Raw genomic sequence first — 22285 nt, forward strand, 5'->3', positions numbered from 1 at the left:
ATATTACTTACATTTATTATGTATTTTGAAATCTATTACAAAAAACCCAATGGATTCAATATGGCCTGTTTGAACTAAATCATAACATCTATAAAAGAAAACCTATGAGTAGCCCTGAAATTTCTGTCTGAAACAATTTCTTTCTTTGTCATTTTATTACTTAGGGCTTCAGATAAAAAATTTCAGGATTATGAGCATTTTACCCTTGTTCTCCATAACATTCAGATTTGTATTATGAAGATATAATTTTAATCTGTGAAATTGGGATAATGATATTACTCAAAAGGACTTTTTATTCAGTGGGTTAGGGATGAATAAGCAGCACCAAAATAACAGAGCTCCTAGCATGTTGCTTTAGGTAAATCCCAGCTCTTACTGAAGTCACTGGGCTTATTCTAATGTATACCATAATTTAAAGTACTCAATGCTACTCTTTCTATGACTAATAAAATACTATAGTATATTTTTAATCTTAAATACCAGAAAGTAAACTCCATGAAAATTACTTATAAGCTGGATCTGGACAGGCTGGATCAATAGGTCAAGGCCAACACTATGATTTAAAAGACAAAGTGTGAGTCCTGCACTTGGGTCACAACTACTACCCCATACAGTGCTACAGGCTGGAGGAAAAGTGGCTGGAAGGTTGCTTGTTGGAAGAGACTCTAGGGTGAACATGAGCCAGCAGTGTGACCAGGTGACCAAGAAGGCCAAGGACATATTAGCCTGTGTCAGGAATAGTGTGGTCAGCAGGACCAGGACAGTGATTGTCCCTCTGTACTCGGCACTGGTAGAGCTGCACCTCGAATCCTGTGTCCAGTTTTGGGCTCCTCACGACAGGAAGGACATTAAGGTGCAGGAGTAGGTCCAGAGAAGGGCAATGGAGCTGGTGAAGGGTCTGGAGAGTGATATGAGGAGCATTTGTAGGAGCTGGGGTTGTTTAGGCTGGAGAAAAGCAGACTCGGGGAGACCTTATCATTCTCTACAACTCCCTGAAAGGAGGGTGTAGCCAGGTGGGGGTCAGCCTATTCTCCCAGGCAAATAGTGACAGGACATGAGGAAACGGCCTCAAGCTGCACTGAGGGAGGTTGAGGTTGGACACCAAGAAGAATTTTTTCACTGAAGTGTGGTTAAGCATTGGAAAAGGTTGCCCACAGAGGTGGTGGAGTCACCATCCCTGGTATTGTTCAAGAAATGACCGGACGTGGTACTTAGTGTTATGGTTTAGTTGACATGGTGGCGTTTGGTCAAAGGTTGGACTCCATGATATTGGAGATCTTTTCCAACCTTAATGATTCTATGATTTGTAAGACTGGGATCTTTTCACAGACTAAGAAATGTGGAAGGGTAAGAGAGAAAAATATGGCATTTTCCAAGAATTTGTTCACTTTCCATACTCCTCATTCAGCAGTGGATCTTTTTTTCCTCATAGCTAATATAGAAAAGGCCAGGTCTTTCTCCTTCAGGTTGGACATGGATCTCACTCTCTTCTACCCCAAGAAGGTTGTAAAATATTAAATTTTTTAATATACATTACTCCTATAGAAGAAACTACTATTTGTCCTAAACTCTTAGGATGATTGAATTTCCTAGTCCTAAACAGGAGAGAAGCAGACGATGGCATGAAACGTTTTACCAGCAGTGATATTTTTTCTCTCTGAGCCACCCATCCTGGTGTAGGGAGTTTAAACAGAGGAAATCTGAGGAAGGTAAAGGTAATCCTGAGCCCTGATTCTGATTTGGAATTAGAGTGGCCCTTCAGCAACAGGGTAATGGCTGAATTGCAAAAATTAAATTTATAAAAGTAGGAAAGAGACGTAAAGAAAAGACTAGCTGTACTGTTCTCAATTGTCTCTGGTCAGGCATCAAAAGAGAGACAAATTAAGAGAAATTGAAAAGCAAGAAGAATCCAAATGAATTGTTTTTATCCTCTAATTCATCATTCCCAATTTGGATCAAGGGAAAGGGAGGAAGAAACTTGAGACAAGGCTTCAGAGGCCATCTGCAGTCCATCTTGCATTCTGCTTCTGTGAGACAGATGCCAATTAGTCTGGAAGAGGCTGGTAGTCACTGCTCAGTATTCCTACCTACTGCTGTCTACGTGATGCAGCCCCACAGAAGCAGCTCTCTACAGCCAATATGGCAAACTACAGCCTTCAGGGAGCTTCATCAGCGTGAGCCATGCCGGGTGCTCCCCAGTGGTAACATCTACTTACAAGACCTAGTATGTCACTGACATTACACAAAGGTGACACCGAGACATTAATAGCTTTAACTGGCCAGTGCCCAGGTTTGAGATCTCAGACAAGGCTCAGAGTGAAGCAATTCTATTAATTTTTCTAAATTGTCACAAGTAAACCAAAATAAATGGTTGTAGGTCAAGAAAACCAAAGATAGCATAATTAAGCGACAGAGAGTTACTGCTATTCATAAGATGCTGACCAAAATTAAGCAACTGAGCAGCTACCAAATACAGTACAGAAATGTGTCAAGGGGTGGATGGTGAGGCCAAAAACTATAATGGGGGCACTGGGAGGCACTATCATGAAAGGAAAACCCTAGCTAAGGGAAACATTAACTCTCTCAACAGAGAGTCAGGGAAGATGAAGCACGATTCGGTGAGACAAAATAAATTGTTCCAGGTCATGGAGCACGTTTGTGGAAAAGAAAAGAACCCATAAATATTAGTTCTCTATTTTCTGCCTAGTTGCTGAATAATAGATCTATTTTAAGACACACATTAAAAAAAAAAGGGTTTCAGAAAATGGAGCAAATGTTTGAAATAAGTTTTAAAAGAGTGCCAGTACACTGAAAAAGATCCCAAGAAAATATTTTCCGACTTATCCACGTGGTTTCAGTGTGCAGGTTTCATTTTCAGTACTTAGGCATTTAAAAAACTAAATTTAAAATAAGTGTTGTAGATACCGCTTTCAGAAAGGTACTTTGATAATTTTACTCATTATTACATTGATATTACAGACAATAGATGTGTCAAATCCAAAGCAATACCTACAGGCTGGTACACCTGTTTGGAATATTTCTCTTTGCCCTCTTAATCAAATAAATATCATTTCATGGCTACAGTGTCAGAGCTTTAAAAACTTGTTTGTAAAAGAGCAAAGGGAAAAAAAACCTACTAGAAAGCTCAAAAGTTTTGCAAATGACCCAGAGTTAATTAGAAAAGTCTGCACCCTGGCTAGTTCCCCTTCTCACGTGTCAGCTCTCATTAAATCAAAAAATTCTCCTTTCAAAGTTAACAAACACCATGGTTAACAAAACTGTTAAACTGGGATCAAGTGGGCACATTCCTAGGTTTATATATGATGTCATGCTAAGCAGCCCACAGCTGAACTTGCAAGTAGTATGAATGATTTTTCAATATATTAAGTATCTGATCTAATGCTAATTTTCTCTCTATAGGCTAACTGTGCTGGGAACAGGTGGCCCTGCTTTCAATTATGGAGGGCTAACATGCCAGTGTGAGGCCTGGATTAGTTCACCTTCTCACAGGGAATTTGCCTCGGTTGGGAACGGATTTATTATGGCTTCACACATGGAACGGAGCTCATGTCAGCTGAGGGCAGTGATACATCATATGATTCAAATTAACCTGCTGTGGACTGTTCCGCAGGGCTGATATTGTGTATTAAAATGACGACATTTTTAAAACAGCTTGAAAGAAACCAGGATTGCTAAAGTGCAATGGTTCCAATTTGTTCCAACTAATCTATCACCTGCTGGAGATATTATTCTAGTTGGGTTTCTGGTAGCTGCTATTTTCCAGGTTTCTCCACACCACTGACCTTGGTAATGGATACAATTGTTGCCTCTGCAAACGGGGGGAAAGGGGGGGAGGAAAGGGAGAGTGTGCCATGGTGCAGTTCTGATCCCTAGATCCACTGCCGTGCCACTTGCGGTGCCCAAACCATGTGTGGAGGGACTGGCAGGAAAGAGCAACCCCCCCAGTCCCCAGTTATCACTTTATCTTTCCGTGGGACATGACATTTCTTAGTTTATTTGGATAGTTTGTGCTGCAGAAATTATTTACAAAGGACCTCAGTTATTTCACATCTCACCTAACACCTTCCCAAGAAACTGCTGGGAGAAGAGGACTTTGGTATAAACCACCTATATTTTGTGTGTATAAGTATTTTGAGGCAATTTGTATGAAGCCATACTTTATAAACATATTTTGTATCATTTCTATGCAGAAAAAACTACATCAAACGGACAGCTTTTATAGCTAAGAAAGGTGATTAAAAAATAATCCAGAGAAAGGACTAGAAACTAAAGACTAATTTTTCAAAAGCTATTGAAATAAAATGGTCATATTTGTTTCTCAACTAATGAATTATATCTAATGCTGATGCAATAAATAATTTGCTATGTATTAGACAAGAATTAGATGTACAATCCAGTAACAGACTGAATATAAAAGTCACGTAAACTGATGTAAATGGAATTTTAAACATTTTAAATAGTTTCTGTAAAAAGAGAAAAAATAGTCCTTTAATACATTGTGGGGTTAAAGCTGAGGTCTGTTCCCACAGGCCTGATGATGAATGCTTATTTCTTCTAGGATCCTATTACCTTAAATCTGGAAGAAATATAATTTTTCTTTAGTTGCCAAAAATGTACAAAATAATCAACTCATGTGGCAAGAAGTGCATTAATGTATCCTGTTATTCTCATTTAATTAGTGGTTTCCAAGTTTAGCTACTTGCTGCAGTTTTTTGATCTCCGAGCTAATATAGACTGACAACCTGGTTTCCTGTGTGGTGAAACCATACGATTTTTCTGTGGAACACTATCTACTTATCTGATTCAGCTGACAAACTATTTGCAAGGAGTACTGGTTTTATCTAACACAGCAAACACTGGGAACCACTTGCAGATTTTTTTCTGTTAACTGCTTGATAGCAGTTTGCAATATAAAACATAGGCATGTTTGATTGCTATATTTGAAATTTAACCTCAGCACATCAACAATGTATTTTGAGAGTAAAATGGCATTACAATTAAATCACTGAACTTTGAACACTTAAAGCCTGCACAGAAAACTGGATAGTTATCCCAACTGCTACACCAGATTTTTGTCTGCATAGGCACAGCTTTCAAAAAATGTGCTGACTTTTCAGAACAGCTGATCAGCTGTACCAACAGGTAGCACCTACTAGTACATCCAATGTATTTCAACAATTTACTTACTGCAGTTATAAAAAATACGTACAGAAATGAATATGAAAACAGACAATCTGTAATTAGAAAATAGGTCACTTAGTAGCCGCATTTTTTGCCAAATATTCACCAAAAAAGAATAGCCTTCAAGGCCTGTAACATTACCATACTCCAGCAGTGCTTTTATTTATTCAATTTATTAGCTAAGATGTCTCCCATCACAAATTATTTTTTTGTCTGTTGACTTTGCAAGAGCTCTTGAGAGTTTTGCTGAGGTTCTTGTCCTCAATGAACAAGTACCAGCTGAATTACGAACTGGTGGTGTAACACTTTCTCCAGGCTTGCTGACGGCCAAGCTACCTCACCATGGAAGAAGCTGTGGTTAGGGGACTTCTTGTCCCCCAGGAGAATTAGTAACTCATTTTCCAGTAGCCTGCTGGGGAGCTGTCAAGCTCTCATAACTCTTTGCATGTGCTGTTCTGATGCAATCATATGCAGAATGAGCCTTCCATTAGTCATCCAATGAAACTTCCATACCCCGACAAAGGCTTCTTGGTAAAGGTTAGTTTACTGAAGATCTCATAGTGGTAACTGCTCTGCAAGGGAATGCAGAGCTGTTTTGTTATATTACACTGGCAAAACACTTCATTAAAATTCAGAGTAATTACTGTTGAGTCATGTGTAATGATAGTTCCAATTAGCAGCAAAAAGACAATAATAAATGCCTTTTGGCTAAGAATAAATCCTGAAAGAAATCTCTGAAGTTTTAAATGTTCTGTGAGAATAAATAGATTGAAGGTTATGATGCATTTATTTGTGGTTTTTCAGTTCCCTATTTAGCCAAACACTATGGAGGGGAGAGATTTAACACTGAATTGTTGAGATTGGGGTGGACACTTGCATTGCTTGTGAATATATACTCTGCAAGCTGGTACCAACTTCCATGTTTGCTAGTTTAGTTAGAAGTCTGTCCTGCTGGGCAGGACAACATCAGGAAAACACCTTCAGGTGTGGAATAAATTAAATATAAAGCTGTGCCAGGAAACTACAGTGAAAACCTTGAGAAAACGAGAATGCACAGATGAAGGGTCTGGGAATATGGAAATCTGCCAAATCTGGGGAGAGAGGACACAAAAGAACTGGAGGGAGAAGGATAAAAGAAAACCAGTTTGGCATCAGTGACGAAAAGTCCCCTGATAGTAGGTGTCTTTACCCCTCTTGTGCTGCTCCTGATTAAAATGAAAATCTACCATTACTATCAATTAGTCCTTTTTTTCAAATGGTAGCAGAAGTAGAACATGCAGTAGGGTCTGAAGGTTCAAAGGTCTATTAATGAAGCCCAACAGCAGTCAATATAATTTGCATTGTTAAGTCGTTTTAAAAAATCTCTTAAAATAATGCATTTAAGACAGCATGGAAAACCAAAAAAGGAGGCAAAGATGTGGTTGTTCACATACTTTATTCTTTCCTTGAGACTCCTGCCTGTGTGCAAAAAATGTTTTTTCAAACTACTTAACCGCAGTATTTATAGTTAGGGGGCAAATACGTGCGTCTCATTTGCTGGTTGTTCCATTTGATGTCCTGGGCCCTAATATTCAGAAGTGATTATTGCTTCACCCACAGACAATATGAACCGTGTTTCCAACATCAAATTCTATATTTAAGTACCTGGGAAAATTAAATTACTTGTTTTAAATTGATAACCTTAATATAATGAGAAAACCTTTAACATCCCTGTGCCTCAGTTGCCTTCTGTGAAATGGCAAGGGCACAGTATTCCATCACCCATGGGAGGGTTGCATAGGTAAATTAGTATTTCCATAGTGTTCAGATCCTGCATAGCAGTAAGCAATGCAGAGGCAATAAGTAATTCTGCTGTAGATCCAGGTTTAGGTAGTGTGCTGTAAGACTGTATGAATAGGTAACTGAATGAACAGGAAAACCCAGTACTGAAGAGCTGCTCACTAAATGACTGGTAACAGCTCACTCTGTGGGCTGAGTGAAGTAACAACACTCAGGGTAGAAAAAATAAGTTAATTCAACAAATGATAACAAATACGCATATGAGAAAATAATTATGATGGCACAGGTATATGTATTTTCTAACTTTTAGTATAACCTCAATTATTCTACACTGTAATTTAGCTATAAATACATAATTCACAAAATACAGAAAGGGTGACATACTTTAGTTTGCAGGAGTTTCTGACACTAGGAGTGAAACTTTAAGTCACATTATGTTATGTAAATGCTAACAAATCCTTTATACTACACTACTTATATTAATTAAAGAAATACAATATCACTAATTTTTAAATTTTACAGTATCAACACCTTATATGATTGGAATTTCCAATACCAGGTATCCAGATTTCGAAGAACCCAAGAGAAGATGGCTTATAAAAATCTTCGGAAACATTATAAAAGTCATCTTTTCTAAATGTAACCGCAATAAAATTTCAGTTGTTCTAGGACTGGAAGCAGGTACCTTCCATTCCCCTAGAAATCTGCCAACCTCAGCCTTTCTAAATTTACTGTGGGAAGAAAATTAATAATTAGACCTTAATCCAGTGTTTGGTCCAGGACTGACCATTCCTCAGTTTTCACTTCAATTCAGGGTAATTGCTGGAGGAAAATTTCACATTCGTGAGCAAGGAATACAACACTTTTCTGATTGACTAATATAATTGAATCATAGAATAGCTAGGGTTGAAAGGGACCTTAAGATCACCTACTTCAAACACCCCTGCTATGGGCAGAGACACCATACACAAATGAGGTTGCTCAGGGCCCCATCCAACCTGGCTTTGAACACTTCCAGGGATGGGGCATCCAAACTTCTCTGGGCAACCTGTTCCAATACCTCACCAACCTCAAAGTAAAGAATTACTTCCTAGCATCTAACCTAAACCTGCCCTCTTGCAGTTTAAAACCACTGCCCCTTGTCCTGTATAAAAAGGTCCCTCTCTCTCCTTTATATACTTATATGTGTGTCTATGTGGGCAACTCTACAAACAGATTATATTAGAAAAGAAAGATTAAAGTGCAATGCTTACCTGGTCCATTAAGGAAGTCTTTAATTTGCACAGTGACAAGAGGAGGTGGAATACCACTTCTAGCATCTACCTCTCCTGCTACTGTCTGCAACCAAATCTTGCAATAATCCAGAGCTTCCGGCAGAGTCTTCCCAGGATCTACAGATGATAATTATCACAGTCATTAATGCTATTCCAGGAATGTGATACATAACAAAATACTGCACATAAAATTGATTAAACAAAATTAAAAAGTTTAAAATGTAATATGGGAAATACTGTACCTAATACGACTGGTATACATAGCATTTGTGCCTAGAGACACATGTATATGTAGAATAATACATGCACACATGGGCAAGAGCTCAGAGCTCTAATTACACAAAATCTAGAAAACCTGAAAAAATAGGAGTAAAATACATCAGTTACCCCAAGATGACTTTAAATAGCATACAATTTTAACTTTAATTAATGATTAATTATTGACACTTTTATGCAGTCTTTACAAAAGAATTGGTGCTCAAAATCTGCTACTTCTAGACTGTATTGTCATTTCCAGGTAGAGAATATAATAATGGAAAAGTAAATTACGAAGGTGAAAAAATAAGAATGTTATGAGATCTCAGGAACAGAGCATGATAGCAGTGCAGTTATATAATTCCCTTTGGAGTTTCACTCAATAGCTAATCCGCAGCTATTCTTGCATGCATGCATGAACTGTGTTTCTTTGATCAGTCTATAATATTACAATTGTACATTAAAATTAAATCTGTCCAAGTGCTGTTCTTGTCTTCATTTTCCAAGTATTACAAATGGCAAAAAGAGTAGTGTAAAAATGGACTCATGACCTTCATTATAAGAGTACTCAATTTTAGCATAATAGGCCTTAAATTCTAAATAATCATTCTTTATTATCAAGACTGCTATGTTAATTTTTGAATATCTGTCTCATCTTCAACAACTTAAGGAGCTTTTCTTGATCCTATTCTCTCCTTTTTTCAGTCAATTAAAAACTGCAATTATTGCTTTGAGTTTTACTGAATGAATTCCTTTCAAGAACAGTATTTACATAGTCACTGTTATACCAACATATGGTATCGTGGTATCACGGTCATATGTGAATTAGGTATATAAAGTCAGCTTTGGAATTTGTGTTTCTTGACCCTATCATGTGATTCATATAAAACTTGGCACACACGAACCCTTATGTGATTTCAAAGAACCTACTGAAACCAATTGATCATGACTTTAGATCTATATGGAAAAGATCAAAAGTTAGCACATTCTTCTGTTTTTATTTGATCAATTTTCAGGCAATGACTTTACAGCAGTGTTTGTACTGTATGGTATATACATTACAGTCTTTCCTTCCCTTTATTCCTACTATATATTTATAAAATCAGCTCTCAATAGTTATTTAAGAGCAGTCACTGCATACAACAGATTTGTATATTTTCTATGAGAATTTCTACATTTTTATGGTTCTTTAATTACAATAACCAGAATGGTGTGGTACACTCCCTTTTCTATAGTAAGTGCTTTAGGGAACATGTTGTGTCTAGCATTTGTCTAGTATACTGCAAATAACAATAGTAACAACAATATCATCCTCTTTACCACCAAAGCATTTGTTTTTTCCAAAACACAGATTTGTAGCTGTTGTAAACATGGTTGTTATCTCTGACTTGGATCTATAAAATAATATCTTGTTTTGTGCTAGTAGATCATCATAAAGAACTAACATTCTAAAGTTTTTTAGAATATATAGTGTAAAGCATTGTCAAAATTACTGAATATCATTCAATGAACATCACTGAATCAATTAAATTGATCTCTAAGCTACTGTTCCTTCAGAACTATTAATATAAACATTTAGGTGTACCAATGCGGAGCAAAATGTCGCAATATTTCATTATTTTTCTCATTTCTGAAAGATATCATCACATACTGTATATAGCAACCTATATCATCCACTGGCTTTTCAGAAAATCCACTAAATTTAGTCGAACATCTCTTTTGAATAATACATTTACAGGTAGTCTTATTATCCTAAGATGTGTTTATGTTATAAAATACCTAATAATTATTTCAAAGTTGTAGCTCTTTAAAGATGAAAATATCTCAGATGACAAGAACTTACATTGCAGAAAATCCCTGCATGACCTAATACATTAACTATATAAACACTACCCTCAGGGCACTGGGAAATGCAGTGTGTAAGCGGAGTCAAAAAATAAAGGAATCATGGGACTCTCAGGAGATCGTTTTGCTCAGTCATGCCTCCAAGGAGCACAGCACTGTCACCTCTTCATTACCTGGGGCACAGCAGGATTGGAATATGTGAATAATTTTAAAGATTCTGAAATTTACATACTAGGAACAGAACATGAAGAAACCTCAATGCACAAAATTAGCTTGAGCCCAACAAAATATATTACTTTTAACTCAGCACTGGTCTTACTGAGTTCAAGCATTTTCTTTTTTAACTTTAAGTGAAACTGAGCTAATTCTGGAAGCAGGAGTGTTGCATTGACACAATTTTGCATTGAAGGTAATAATCTCAAAGAACTCGTTTGAGTGCTTCCAAGATGACAGCATATGATTCATTTGAAATCTGGGTAACAGACTTGACTGTACAGCCAAATACACCAGAAACTGGTCAATAACTAAGGTTTTACATAATGACAAGGAAGCTAAAACCCAGAGGTTTCAAAACTGACTATGATTCTGTATATCAAAAACTTGAGAGGAGTTCCAAATAAAATGTATCTGGGTAAGACAAATACATTTCATCAAAGGTTAAATGACTGAAACGTGTATCTTGATTAAAATACCTTATAAGGTAGAAAACAGCACATGCATTTTAATAAAATCAAGGATCAGGAAAAGAATAAAACAATATGAGTCAATCAATCCCTATGCCAAGGGTATAGGAAACATCAGAGAAGCAACTGAATGAAAAAAAAAAAGAAATTTTAGGATGAAAAGTGAGGAATTCATGATGAGGAGAACTGTTAGAAAAAGGACTCTTGTCCCTCAAGGAAATGATGGAAGTGTTCAAAATGTTTAAAAATACATTTGACAGAATACTGTAAAATATACAATAGGGAACAATTATGCATCAGCAGGGAACTGGTCTGAATAATGTATTATAATAAGTCATTCCCATTTCCACTTTCTATGATTCTCCCAAAAATCAACACTTAAATTTGCAGTTATTTGTATAAAGAAAATGCTGCAGAAAACCCCAGGGATGCATATATAAGTAAAAGGAGAGGCTAGAATTACTCCACAGCAAGCCAAGAGAGAGACAAGAAAGGCTTGAGAAGTGAGGAGTGGTGAAGACGGCCAGAAATTCTATCCCCTACACCATGAGAAAAATTTGTCTCTGGCCGCAAAAGAAAAATGGTGAGACAACAATTACAGATCGATAAAAGTTTAAATTATAAGACTGTAATTTAAAATCTGCAAGACTGAGAAGCTGAAGCCTTCAATAGGTCAACATTCGCCTTCCTCCCTCCCCTTTAAAAAAAAAAATTACTATATTTGAATTCACCCAAACCACTTTTAGCCTTGCTAAGATCCAGACCTCACTCCAAACTTCAGTTTATGAAGTATCTTCCTAAACTTGATTTGAATTTGCAAACTTTTGATTTACATGTTATCCCTTTGGTCTTCCAATAACAGCAGATAGCAAACCCCAAACTCCTGAAGAGCAAAGGGAGTAAGGGCAAAGGGAAGGAGGAAGACAGAAGAAATTTCACATCTTGAATATTTTCATTCTCCAAAATGTGTTTTTGTTCCTGTTTATAGCTGACAACTAGGTCAGCTCAGGGGGCACAGCCCGTGGGGGTCTCAGCGACCCACAGCCCGCCCGCAGCCCCAGGCAGGGACAGGGCTACTGAGCGTGTGTGAGGGATGGCAGCTTGGCCTGTTCAGCTGGAACTCTACACAGCCCACATGAGAGCTGCAATGTGCTTTTATTTCAATGGATGAATCATATTTTGGTCTGCAGTCAATTTTAAAAACCAGTACGATGCTGCAATCATCTTCGCATTTGAAACTCTGAAGTGGAACGTTTGGTCTTATTTTAAAAACGGTTTCCATTGGAATTTAAAGAACACAAGTGGGAAAACATTTCTGCTAGCATACTCACAAGTGCTGTGTCAGGAAGTTCAAAAATGAGCACTTACAGTAACCTGAGGAATGCACATTCCCTGGCCTACTTGGCTTTATGGGTGGGGGCTGGACCCCCCCGCATCCATGGCTGCAGATGTACTGGACAATAAATATACTCAGAGGGGAACAGGTGACACTCTAGCAGAACTCCTTCAATGCTATGCTAAGAAGCAGCCTTAAATCCTCTCTCTGCCATGTAGTAAGCACAGGCTGACGGAGAGGCAGCGAATCAGACCTCCTGCCAGAGCCAGCCTGCATCTCTCTTTATGCAAAAGCTTGGGCTTTACATTAGATCAGAGGTTACATGTGATCTTAGCTACTGCATCTGCTCTTCATGGACTCCCTGCCATCAAAGGCGTGGGTGTCAAATAAAACAAAATAAAATAAAAATCAAGAATAATTCTGGATGGCCTCATAATGCCTGTTTTTGCAAATGTGTCGTTGGCGGAAGTTGAAGAAATTCCATGCATAACAGATATTTACTGAGAAATTTCTCTCCCTTGAAACAACCAAGCACCACAACCTCCTCTTTGAAAGTAAACAAACAAACAAATAGAAAAAAGATTTTTCAAGAATGCCCAGAGCACAGTGGTCAGGAAATGAGGCAATTTTGTATCTGGATTACATTACCTGAAACAAAGCAAATAAAGATTTAAAAAAATATTTATAAAAGCAGCTTATGAGATTACATTAAAAACAATTGCACCCACTATTATTTAAGTGGAAATGGCCAAAGCTGTTTGCAAAAACTGTTAGCAGATGCCTTTTTGTTAAATGTAGGATGTACATTGAATAAAAAGGGCTTTTTTACAGTATCTTCCAGTCTATTTACACAGAATCTTACATGTAAACTCAAGAAGCAAGTAGGTTTCTTTAAGGGCACTTAGTAAGGAGTTCAAATTTATTCCATTAATTTATTTACTTTGATTTGAAATTCCTGTACCTGGCAGTAGCATAACTGCAATCAAGCTGCCCAATTACAAAACACAAATGAAGCAGTTTAGTACAAGCATAATAAAACTGAGCTAACCTAATAACCTAATAAGTCTCCTCCTCCTACAAACTGACTTGCCAGTGGACTTGGTTAGAGAGAAAGACTGAGGAAGCCCAGTCATCGGGTCTTTAGCTCCCAGGCAGGCAAATGCTCCCACATACAGACACTGGTCTGATGGAAGTCTGATGCAACTAACTGTTAATTAATACACTAAGAATACTTAACTTTTAAATAGCCTATTTCCTCCTATTTAATTCTTAAGTTTTTTTATTTCTTTTATGTTTCAGAAATTAAGCTAAAAATAACACAGCTAGTGCTAGTGACAGAGGAGCCAAGTTCTTTGGACAAAGTTTGGTGTTTCGGCCACTGTGCAATATACTCTTGCACAAAAAAAGTGATAGTTTAATGTCCAAGATCCTGAATTTTATGCTCTGTTCAAAACTAATAACAAAACCCTGTCCCAAATAAAATACATATGGTTTCATAACAGTATAAAAAACTTCATTTCTACACAATGTTCAAAGCAGTAAACCATCATGAAGCAGTAACCTCAATTCTGTCACCAGCCCAGGAGTAACTATTTAAAATTCATGTTGGTGCAGTTTTAAAGGATAATTTCCCTGTTTTATTCAAAGGTTCATAAAACAGACTGTCATCAAATTACCTGTTAGAAGCATTTCTAAATTCTAGACAATTTTTTTGACCTACAGCTAAACAATGAATTTCTTAGAAGTACACTAATGGGAGGTGAGGGATGAAAAGCACAACTAGATCCAGACTATTACCAGCCTTTCTTTACCCTAAAGTTTTTTTCTGGAGCTAATGTCAACCAAAGAATAAGACCTTTCTAATTTCACAATAGAATTTTGTATTTGCTTCTGCCTTGCAAAAATTTGAGAGTTGTTTCAGAAGTGCAGATTTTTTCTTTTAGAAAAGCTGTAAGAAATTATAGCACAGTATTTCTCAAGACCTGAATCTACTGTTGTTGAAATAACAGTAGTCAAGTCTTCAGAATTTCACAACAAGATTGATACAAACAATTTTTCCAACTGCTTTAAAACATTCATAAAATACTCTTATGCAGTGTATATGGTGTATAGATATACACAGAATGATTCGAAATGGAAAAGATTTTATTAGCATGTTTAGAATGTAACGTAAATATTTCATATATAGCTTAACTATGTAAGTTTAACCATATCATTGGAAGTAATGAGAAACTACCCCCATAGGAGTACCAATAAAATTTTATAACACACAATGTATTTTTTCTTTTTGCCCAGGCAAGTCCCAATTTTTAGGTCGTGATCAAAAATTGCAGTGTTATAGGCCTGAATTTCTGAGCTGCTGCTGTGCTGTTGTCTAATCTCCATCATAGAATGGAATGCACACAATGTTTTCATCAGGTAGATGGTTTGGTTGGTTGCTTTTTTTGTTTTGTTCTGAAGGGGGAATATGCTCCCTCAGTTCTTATAATCCAGTTAAAATATATCTTTTATGTTCAGCTTGTGTCCTCTTCCCCATTCTGCATTAGATAATGGAGAGTTAGTTTCATGTGTACATACACACACAAGAGCAGTCTTCTAGAGGGGCTAACTGGAAATACTGTTTAGCAACATTCACTGTAAATTAGACATAATTTATGTCCTCTTCCCACTTTCCAGTCCTTGATAAACAGAGAAATACAGGAATATAGTGCATATCTATTCTACAGAGGGAAAGAAGCTAACCTAGTTCCTTCAAATAAACTTCATATTGCTCTTCATGTGGATGATACATCTCTTTCACAAAAAATTGTTGGCAAACGATCACAATGTCAAGAAAAATTGGTGTGATTGATGAAATCAACTGCAGCAGTGCAGAAAATGCCACAAAGAGCTCCTGATTCTGTATTATATGGTATGCAATATATGGTGTGTGTAGTGAGTATTCACATACAGACATATATGTAAAACACACGCAGTTCATGGCTATTTTCCCTCAAATACACGTTAGAAATGAAAAATAAAGATTTCCAAAACTAACTTGTTACTACAGCGGTGCAATGGCATTAACCCTAAACGATGCAATTACAAGCACAGCAGGTCTTCCTAAACAAGAGGCAATAAAAACTTTATACAACCTATTTTGCTGTGTGAATTAGTGTGTGCCTTGAAGTGTGGCCTAATTTTATTAACTTATTGATACATTTAGGACCGTATTTGAAGGTACTAGAACTTTGGAACTCACCTCTCAAACTCTTTTGAAAAGCACACTAATGCTTTGGCAGCAAGCACAGGATTCTGCGTGATACAGGAGTAAGGCACTTATTATTGCCCACAAAGGCAAGAGGATGAGACTAGAACTTCTGCCTTCACATAATGTCTGAGTCCTGCCTCCACACTATTTTACATTTGCCTGACATGGAGATGTAAAGCCAAAGGAAAGGGTAAGACCCATGTATGGCTAATCTTTGGTCTTGCAATTAAACAACCACTTGTGACTGTGGAGCTCTCAGGCTGTATGTTCCTACTATCTTCATTATTTAACCTTCTTGCCATATTTCTGTGCTTTCTGATCAACTTTCAATTTATAGGAAGGCTTTATTACAACTTGTGTTTTCTAGAATTGCTCCCGTACACATGAAGATGGTGAAGGACTTCAGGAGTTAATTGTAGGAGCAGAACGGACAGAACTTTGCCCAGTTGATTGGTAATGTGGTGGCAGCTTGTACAAGGACACACTTGAATACCTCAGACATGAGAAATGAAGTCCTATTGCATCTTTCCAAAACACTAACTTAATGAAGCTGTAATCTTAAACTTAGACCTACTCCAATCTAAATTTCAAGCTTTGCTTTGTGAATTCTTTTCATAATAAATGCTACAACAATCATGTTTTATATAGTATTTAACAAATACACATGAGAATCTGGAGTAAATCAAATTCATTACACAGATGTGTTTCTTTCAAGACAGGACAGGAACAGCAGAGAAAGATGAAAACAGAAGAATGATAAAAACAAATGTAGTAGAGAACAAATCGTCTCCCTGTTTTAAGTATCTTCTCTCTCACTGTCTACACTGCATCACCATTTAATACCTCTTAAAAGTTCCACTGTATTTCAGATTTCTGAAAGAAGTTAATACAGCATCTTCAGTCTTTTGCATAAGCACATTATTTTAATGCCAATATGCCAAAAATATGCAATCTCATTCAGCAAAAATTTGGTAAAGCTGCACAAGAAAAAAGTATACTACTTTTCACAACTACTGTGCTGGGTGAATACTGTCAAGGAAAAACTAGAAATACCTACAGCTCTCATACAGTGAACAATTTGAAATCCCATACCATTCTGGCTGTGTGTTCATCTGGATCTCTGCATACTCATTTACACTTTTCTGGGGTAATACTCTGTAATGATGTATCTCATTAAATCCTTATTCCTAGTACTGGCTGCTGGACAAATGAATTGCAATCATTTGATTTCTCTCTTCAGCAGTACAGATAAGGCAGGTATAGAATATTTCAGAATATTTCCTACAGAACAGTTATTTTGATATTTCTTGTTATAAGCTTTGCATATGAAATGAAAAAAAAAAGCCATTTATTAAGAGAAAGGAAATTCTTGCAAAACCCTATTGCTCAGTTGAATGAGAACAAAATACATGACATCATTTGATGCCATCTGAAAGATCACTTTAATTTTCTTACAGTTTATGTTCAAAGCACCTGGTGCTTCTACAATGTTTATCTTTACATTTTATCAGTAAGCTAGTATAGGAAAATATTGTGACAGTCATAAAAAATGCTTTTTATGAAATTACCTTGGCTTACAAATCTTACTTCCTTAGAAAACTTTGAGAAGTTAGAGCAATGCAACAATGAGAAAGTAATACTAAGGAACAGGAAGAACTGGTTGCTAAAAGGTTAGATCTTAACTAATTTCAAACATTTTGCACACTTAACTTGATACAGCTGCAAGGTGTAATCCTAACAATATGTAAATGTAGTGACTAGTATTTAAAGACATCCTAAAAGTCTCTCAGCTGTTTTCCACCACCCTAGTAACTTTGAGACGTTTAACGATTTTCACAGTTATATCCAGGACTGAATGTTAAATGCTCTTACCTGTACACTTGTAGTCTGAGGCGACTCCTTTAAGGCCAGCATCAAAAACTGATATTTCTACTTTTTGCTTTCTGTGGTGGCAGCTCAGGAGCACAGAGGGCTGTGACACAATGAGGTAGAGAAATGGTTGCAGCTCTATGTCTCCGGTTCCCCTGCGACCAGGCTGCCGTACAATAGTTATACCCAGGGCTTGTCGAGCAGATGATCTTGTGGAAGCATGTAGACTTTCCAGTGACAACAGACCCGTTTTTCTCCCAGTCGACAGGGGAGCGTTACTGTTCAAAAGATCATCTGCTGTGACAGATGAGATGCACGGCTGACTGGGCTTCTTGGTATCATGGCTGCTGCCTGAGCCCGTTTCTGGAAGGTTCAAGGAGCTTTTGCTTATCTTCTCACCATCTTTCTGATCTTGCACTGATTTTGTATTTGGTAAGGCAGTGCACGAATAAGTCATCAAGGAGATTCGACTTGCTGTAACAAAAATGTCAAAGGGAATGAAATTGAGATTCTTCACGATGGAAGACTGGCGGGAAGGACGAGCAATGCGGTGCTGGCTGGTCCCACTGTGCTGCTCAATCTGAATGATTCTGATCTTAACGCTGTCGCTGCCAATTCCACTGTCCTGTGCCCCACTATAACGGGAAGAAGTCTCAACTGTTCCTCCGTCAGCCACATCCATTTTTTTCTGCTCTTGTTTGGAAACCTGCAAAGGAAAGTATTATATTAACTTCTGATATACGTATCTCAATTATTTTCATTTCAGTCACAGTAAACAATCACTAGACAAACATGATGTCAAAAAAGAGACTTATAAAAAAAAATCTGCCAAGTTAACTTTTAACACAGTAATCACTTGTGAAAACACAGCAGGTGTCTGTTCCAACGAAATGATGACTCACAATAGCTGAAGTGCCAAAAGAATACGTGAAAGAAAAAACCAAAAAGCAGGCAGTAATGATTTCTAGTCACAAAAACATTTGTTTAATTTAAATGCTTTATTTAAACCCTAAAGAATCTACAAAAAATTTATGGCTTTTACAAAACCATATAGCTGTGAACTAATGTACTGAAAATAAAAAACCTAGGTAGAATTGTCTTCCGGTTTTGAGTACTGATGCTGAAAAAGTCATTTGTGTCACTAAAATGTTTTACTGTGATTAGATGAAATAGAACATGATATTAATCTACTGCATAATCACAAAAAGATTAAATGGAATTATAAGCTGAAATGTATAAATATTATGTTGTAAAAAAATATTTTTCTTGAGTGTCATGGAAATACAGCAGCCTTATATAAAACACCAAAGTTACAGGAAACATCAGCACTATCTAAAGACTGGTTCTGTGATGGGGTATGAGCTCGTAGCTTACTGAGGCTACACATGGTATTGTCTGTGATTTTCACAGGGTTTCACATGAGAAGTCACTGCATATAGAAATATTTCAAAAAGAAAACATATATCACTGATGAAAAAAAAAAAAGTGTTCCAGTGTTCCTTCTATCAAATGAAATGCAAGAGTGAAACAAAAAGTCGCAATGCTGTGTCCAGAGACTGCATAGGCTCGAATCAAAAGACAGAGATATCCCAAGACAAAGAAGTACTTCAGGAAAAATTCCTTTCAACACTGCTCATGAAACAAGTAGAAATCCTATCAAGAGCTTGAGGATAAGGTGGGGAACATATACCAAAATCCTTGGTTAAAAGAAAATCTGCAGAAATTCAATTATAATCATCATCATAATGAGGTATGACCAATTCCTCAGATTCACACGGAGTTTAGAGTCATGCATTCACCCTGTATAGCTTCCATAGCATAACTAACGAGTCCATCTGTGCTGCCCAGAAGTGTCTGCTCTGCTCTGTATAGGGGCTAACATAAGAAATGTCCAACTCAGTAGGATTCCTGACCCATCCAGCCCAGTACGCTGCTTCCTATAGCACCAGGAGGAGACTCTGTTGAGACAGACTGTGAACCCTGGTCACTTTCCGCAATCTGTTCCTCTCTTACTCCCCAGGCATCCACAGCTGTTGCATGTAGGATGCCAGTGGTACATGTCTGTGTGGCCATTTTAGTAACTGTTTCTGGACTTCTTGTCCATGAATTCATCCTATTCCTTTTTGAATACACTGACAATGTCTGTCCTCCACAATCTTCAGGGGCAAGTTCCAATTTTTTATTTAAATTGCTTTAAACCATCTCCTCCTCATGACATTGCATTTCCCTGATCTTTGTAGTACATTTATTGAATAGGTCCATGTCCAGCTTTATTAGTGTTGCTACGACTTTGTAAACTGTGATCACAAACCCCCTCAGTCTTCTCCTCTCCAGAAAGGGATATCCCAGCCTTTTTAGTCTCTCCTCCCAAAGAAGTTGCTCCAGTACCTTTAATCTTTTTAGCTTCCCTTCTCTACTTCTATAACTCCACTACGCACTTTCTGAGTACTCTACAAAGCATTCAAGAAGTGGAATCACTATGGTTTTATATAGTAATAAAATGACGCCTTCTGTCTTGTTCTCAGTCTCCATCTTGATATCCAGCATTTTTGTTGGGTTCTTTTGGCTGACACTGCACATTGACTCAATGATTTAATTTCTATGTTCCAGGACCTACTTCAATAGTTACTTCTTGTCTTCTCCACCCCCTAGCAAATCTTTGAAAAGGGAGGTATAAACGAGGACAAACTGTAACCTTAACTACCTCTTCAAAACAGAATAATGAATTACAAGTATTTACATAATTTATCAGCAGCTTAACCATAGGAATGAAGGGCAGCGAATTACTGAATTTCTTCAAATTTCTGCGGTCTTTATGCAGCAATATTAATAGAAATGTGGTTATGGGGGAGGTGAAGAAAAGTAGTTAAGGTTCCTTTGTATTGTGCTTTACAGAACAAAGGCAGCAATCACCTCTCCTTTTCTTTAAAGGAATGAACATACTAGAAAAAGTATTACAGAGGAAATCCTAAAACAGAACCATTAACTAGCTGAGATTTTCTTTGAAAAGGTTTTTGCCAGCTCTGGTTACAATCTTTTCAGATTCACTCATGTACATATTTTTCAAATAACCAATAAAATTCTTTGCGGCTGTTTTCTATGGCAGACTCATATCACTGACTTGTAAATGTGATACCACTTTTAATGCAGCCTCTGTAAAAATAACTAGAGACCATTTTAATGAATCACTACATTATGAGCCAAGAAATCCTCATTCCTCCTGATATCCTAGCAAAGTTAGGCTATTTACACCTCAGCCTCTCTGCCTGGTAAACTATAAAGTGCTTCACCCGTATCCTGCACTGACAGCACTTTCAAAATTGGTACAGATGGTTTTATTGCTTATGTGTATTGAAGGCAAGCAGAAGGCAGAAAGGATGAAGTTGTGAAACAATCTTGCCTATCATTTCATGGAAATGCTGCCTGAAATGAAGTTGAGGACATATGCTGCTAAACCCAGCAATTTTTAATTGCTACACAGACATCAGTTGAGTCTGATAAAAAATGTTTTTAGAAAGCATGATTCTGTAGTGAATGACACTCTTATGGTTACTACATGGTATTCTCTGGTCTCTGCTATGCAGCAGAAATTTCTGCAGCTACCTGACATTTAGGTTATGCATGACTTGGCTAGAGGAAATGAAAATACAGCGCCATCCACTAAATGATAACCTTCCAAGGAGAAAAGCATTGCACGTGTATGACCAAGCGGAGGGAGAAAGCACGGTTCTTCTGATTTCTGAATGGATCTGTTCTTCTCACACCTCAATAGATTTGAATTGAAGCCTACTTCTTCTGCCTCTTGTTATGATTAAGTATTTATCAAATGTGCTGGTTTATGTAAAGCACCTCAAGGAAGGTAAGAAAGCAGCTCTGCCTCCACCCCCAGTCAGACTATAGTTTCTCTGTGCAGACTGCTGCAAGGGTGCTAATTGGTCCCAACTGCTGAGTTTCCTGTTACGTGGACATTCGACTACAGAAACTTTACTGAGACCCCAAATCAATTCACGCAGGTCACTGAACAGCACTCAGATGGCAATTTCTGCTCAGTACTAAGCAGTATGGAATATGAACCAGTGCCTGAAAGGTGAAAGACACCATATCCTATTACAGTTTTCCATGCCACCCGGTTCCACAATGAAACTTTGACTTACGTATGGTCTTACCACATATATTATAAAGGTTGAAACAAGTGAGTAATGATTTGCAAGACAGCTTTATATAACACAACTGGGTACAAAATAAAGGTGCAGAAGGATCATAGGAACTTGCATCAATTTCAGCTCAGTGAGCATCGAGCCTTCCAACCATGTTTCACAGTTAACCTGAAAATACACCTAGTAATATATTTGGGAAGCATTTAGGTATTCCTCTAATGGGATAAGGAGATGAGAGGGAACGACTATCAGTATAACAACTCTAAAAATGCTCTTCGCTGTATTATGGAGTAAATGGGCCAATACTTTAAAGATGTCAAGAACAGCAATATCAACTTGCTGTTAGTAAATGTAATGGTAACATTTATCATTGGGCTGTATTTTATCAATTCTCTTACTCTTTACATAACCCATTTAAAACGAACAATAAAAGTTTTCTTTAATTAGCTACTGGTGTGCATAAACATGATCATGATTAAACCATAAAAACCAACCGTACGTTACTTTGGTCCCCTCTCCCATGTGTTTTAAATTATTTTAGTTGAAAATGTACTTTGAGTCCCTTTTAAAAGTTCGACCTTCTGCTTTCAGAGAATTAAATGCATATTACTATAGTGGAGAAGATAATGTTTCAG

General features: G+C 37.2%; 1 protein-coding gene across 1 annotated transcript in view; it reads right to left on the reverse strand.

Annotated features, from left to right (window-relative positions):
- VPS13B (vacuolar protein sorting 13 homolog B) overlaps positions 1 to 22285 on the reverse strand; it is a 424315-nt gene that overhangs the window by 100450 nt on the left and 301580 nt on the right. The window contains exons 33-34 of the mRNA XM_008924039.2: positions 17497 to 18199; positions 8235 to 8372 (exon numbers count right to left, since the gene is read on the reverse strand). Of these exons, the coding sequence (XP_008922287.1) occupies positions 8235 to 8372; positions 17497 to 18199 (841 nt within the window). The remainder of the gene's footprint in view (positions 1 to 8234; positions 8373 to 17496; positions 18200 to 22285) is intronic.

Source organism: Manacus vitellinus, unplaced genomic scaffold (genome assembly GCF_001715985.3).
Source record: "Manacus vitellinus isolate BGI_N305 unplaced genomic scaffold, ASM171598v3 scaffold_1_pilon, whole genome shotgun sequence".
Taxonomy (NCBI): domain Eukaryota; kingdom Metazoa; phylum Chordata; class Aves; order Passeriformes; family Pipridae; genus Manacus; species Manacus vitellinus.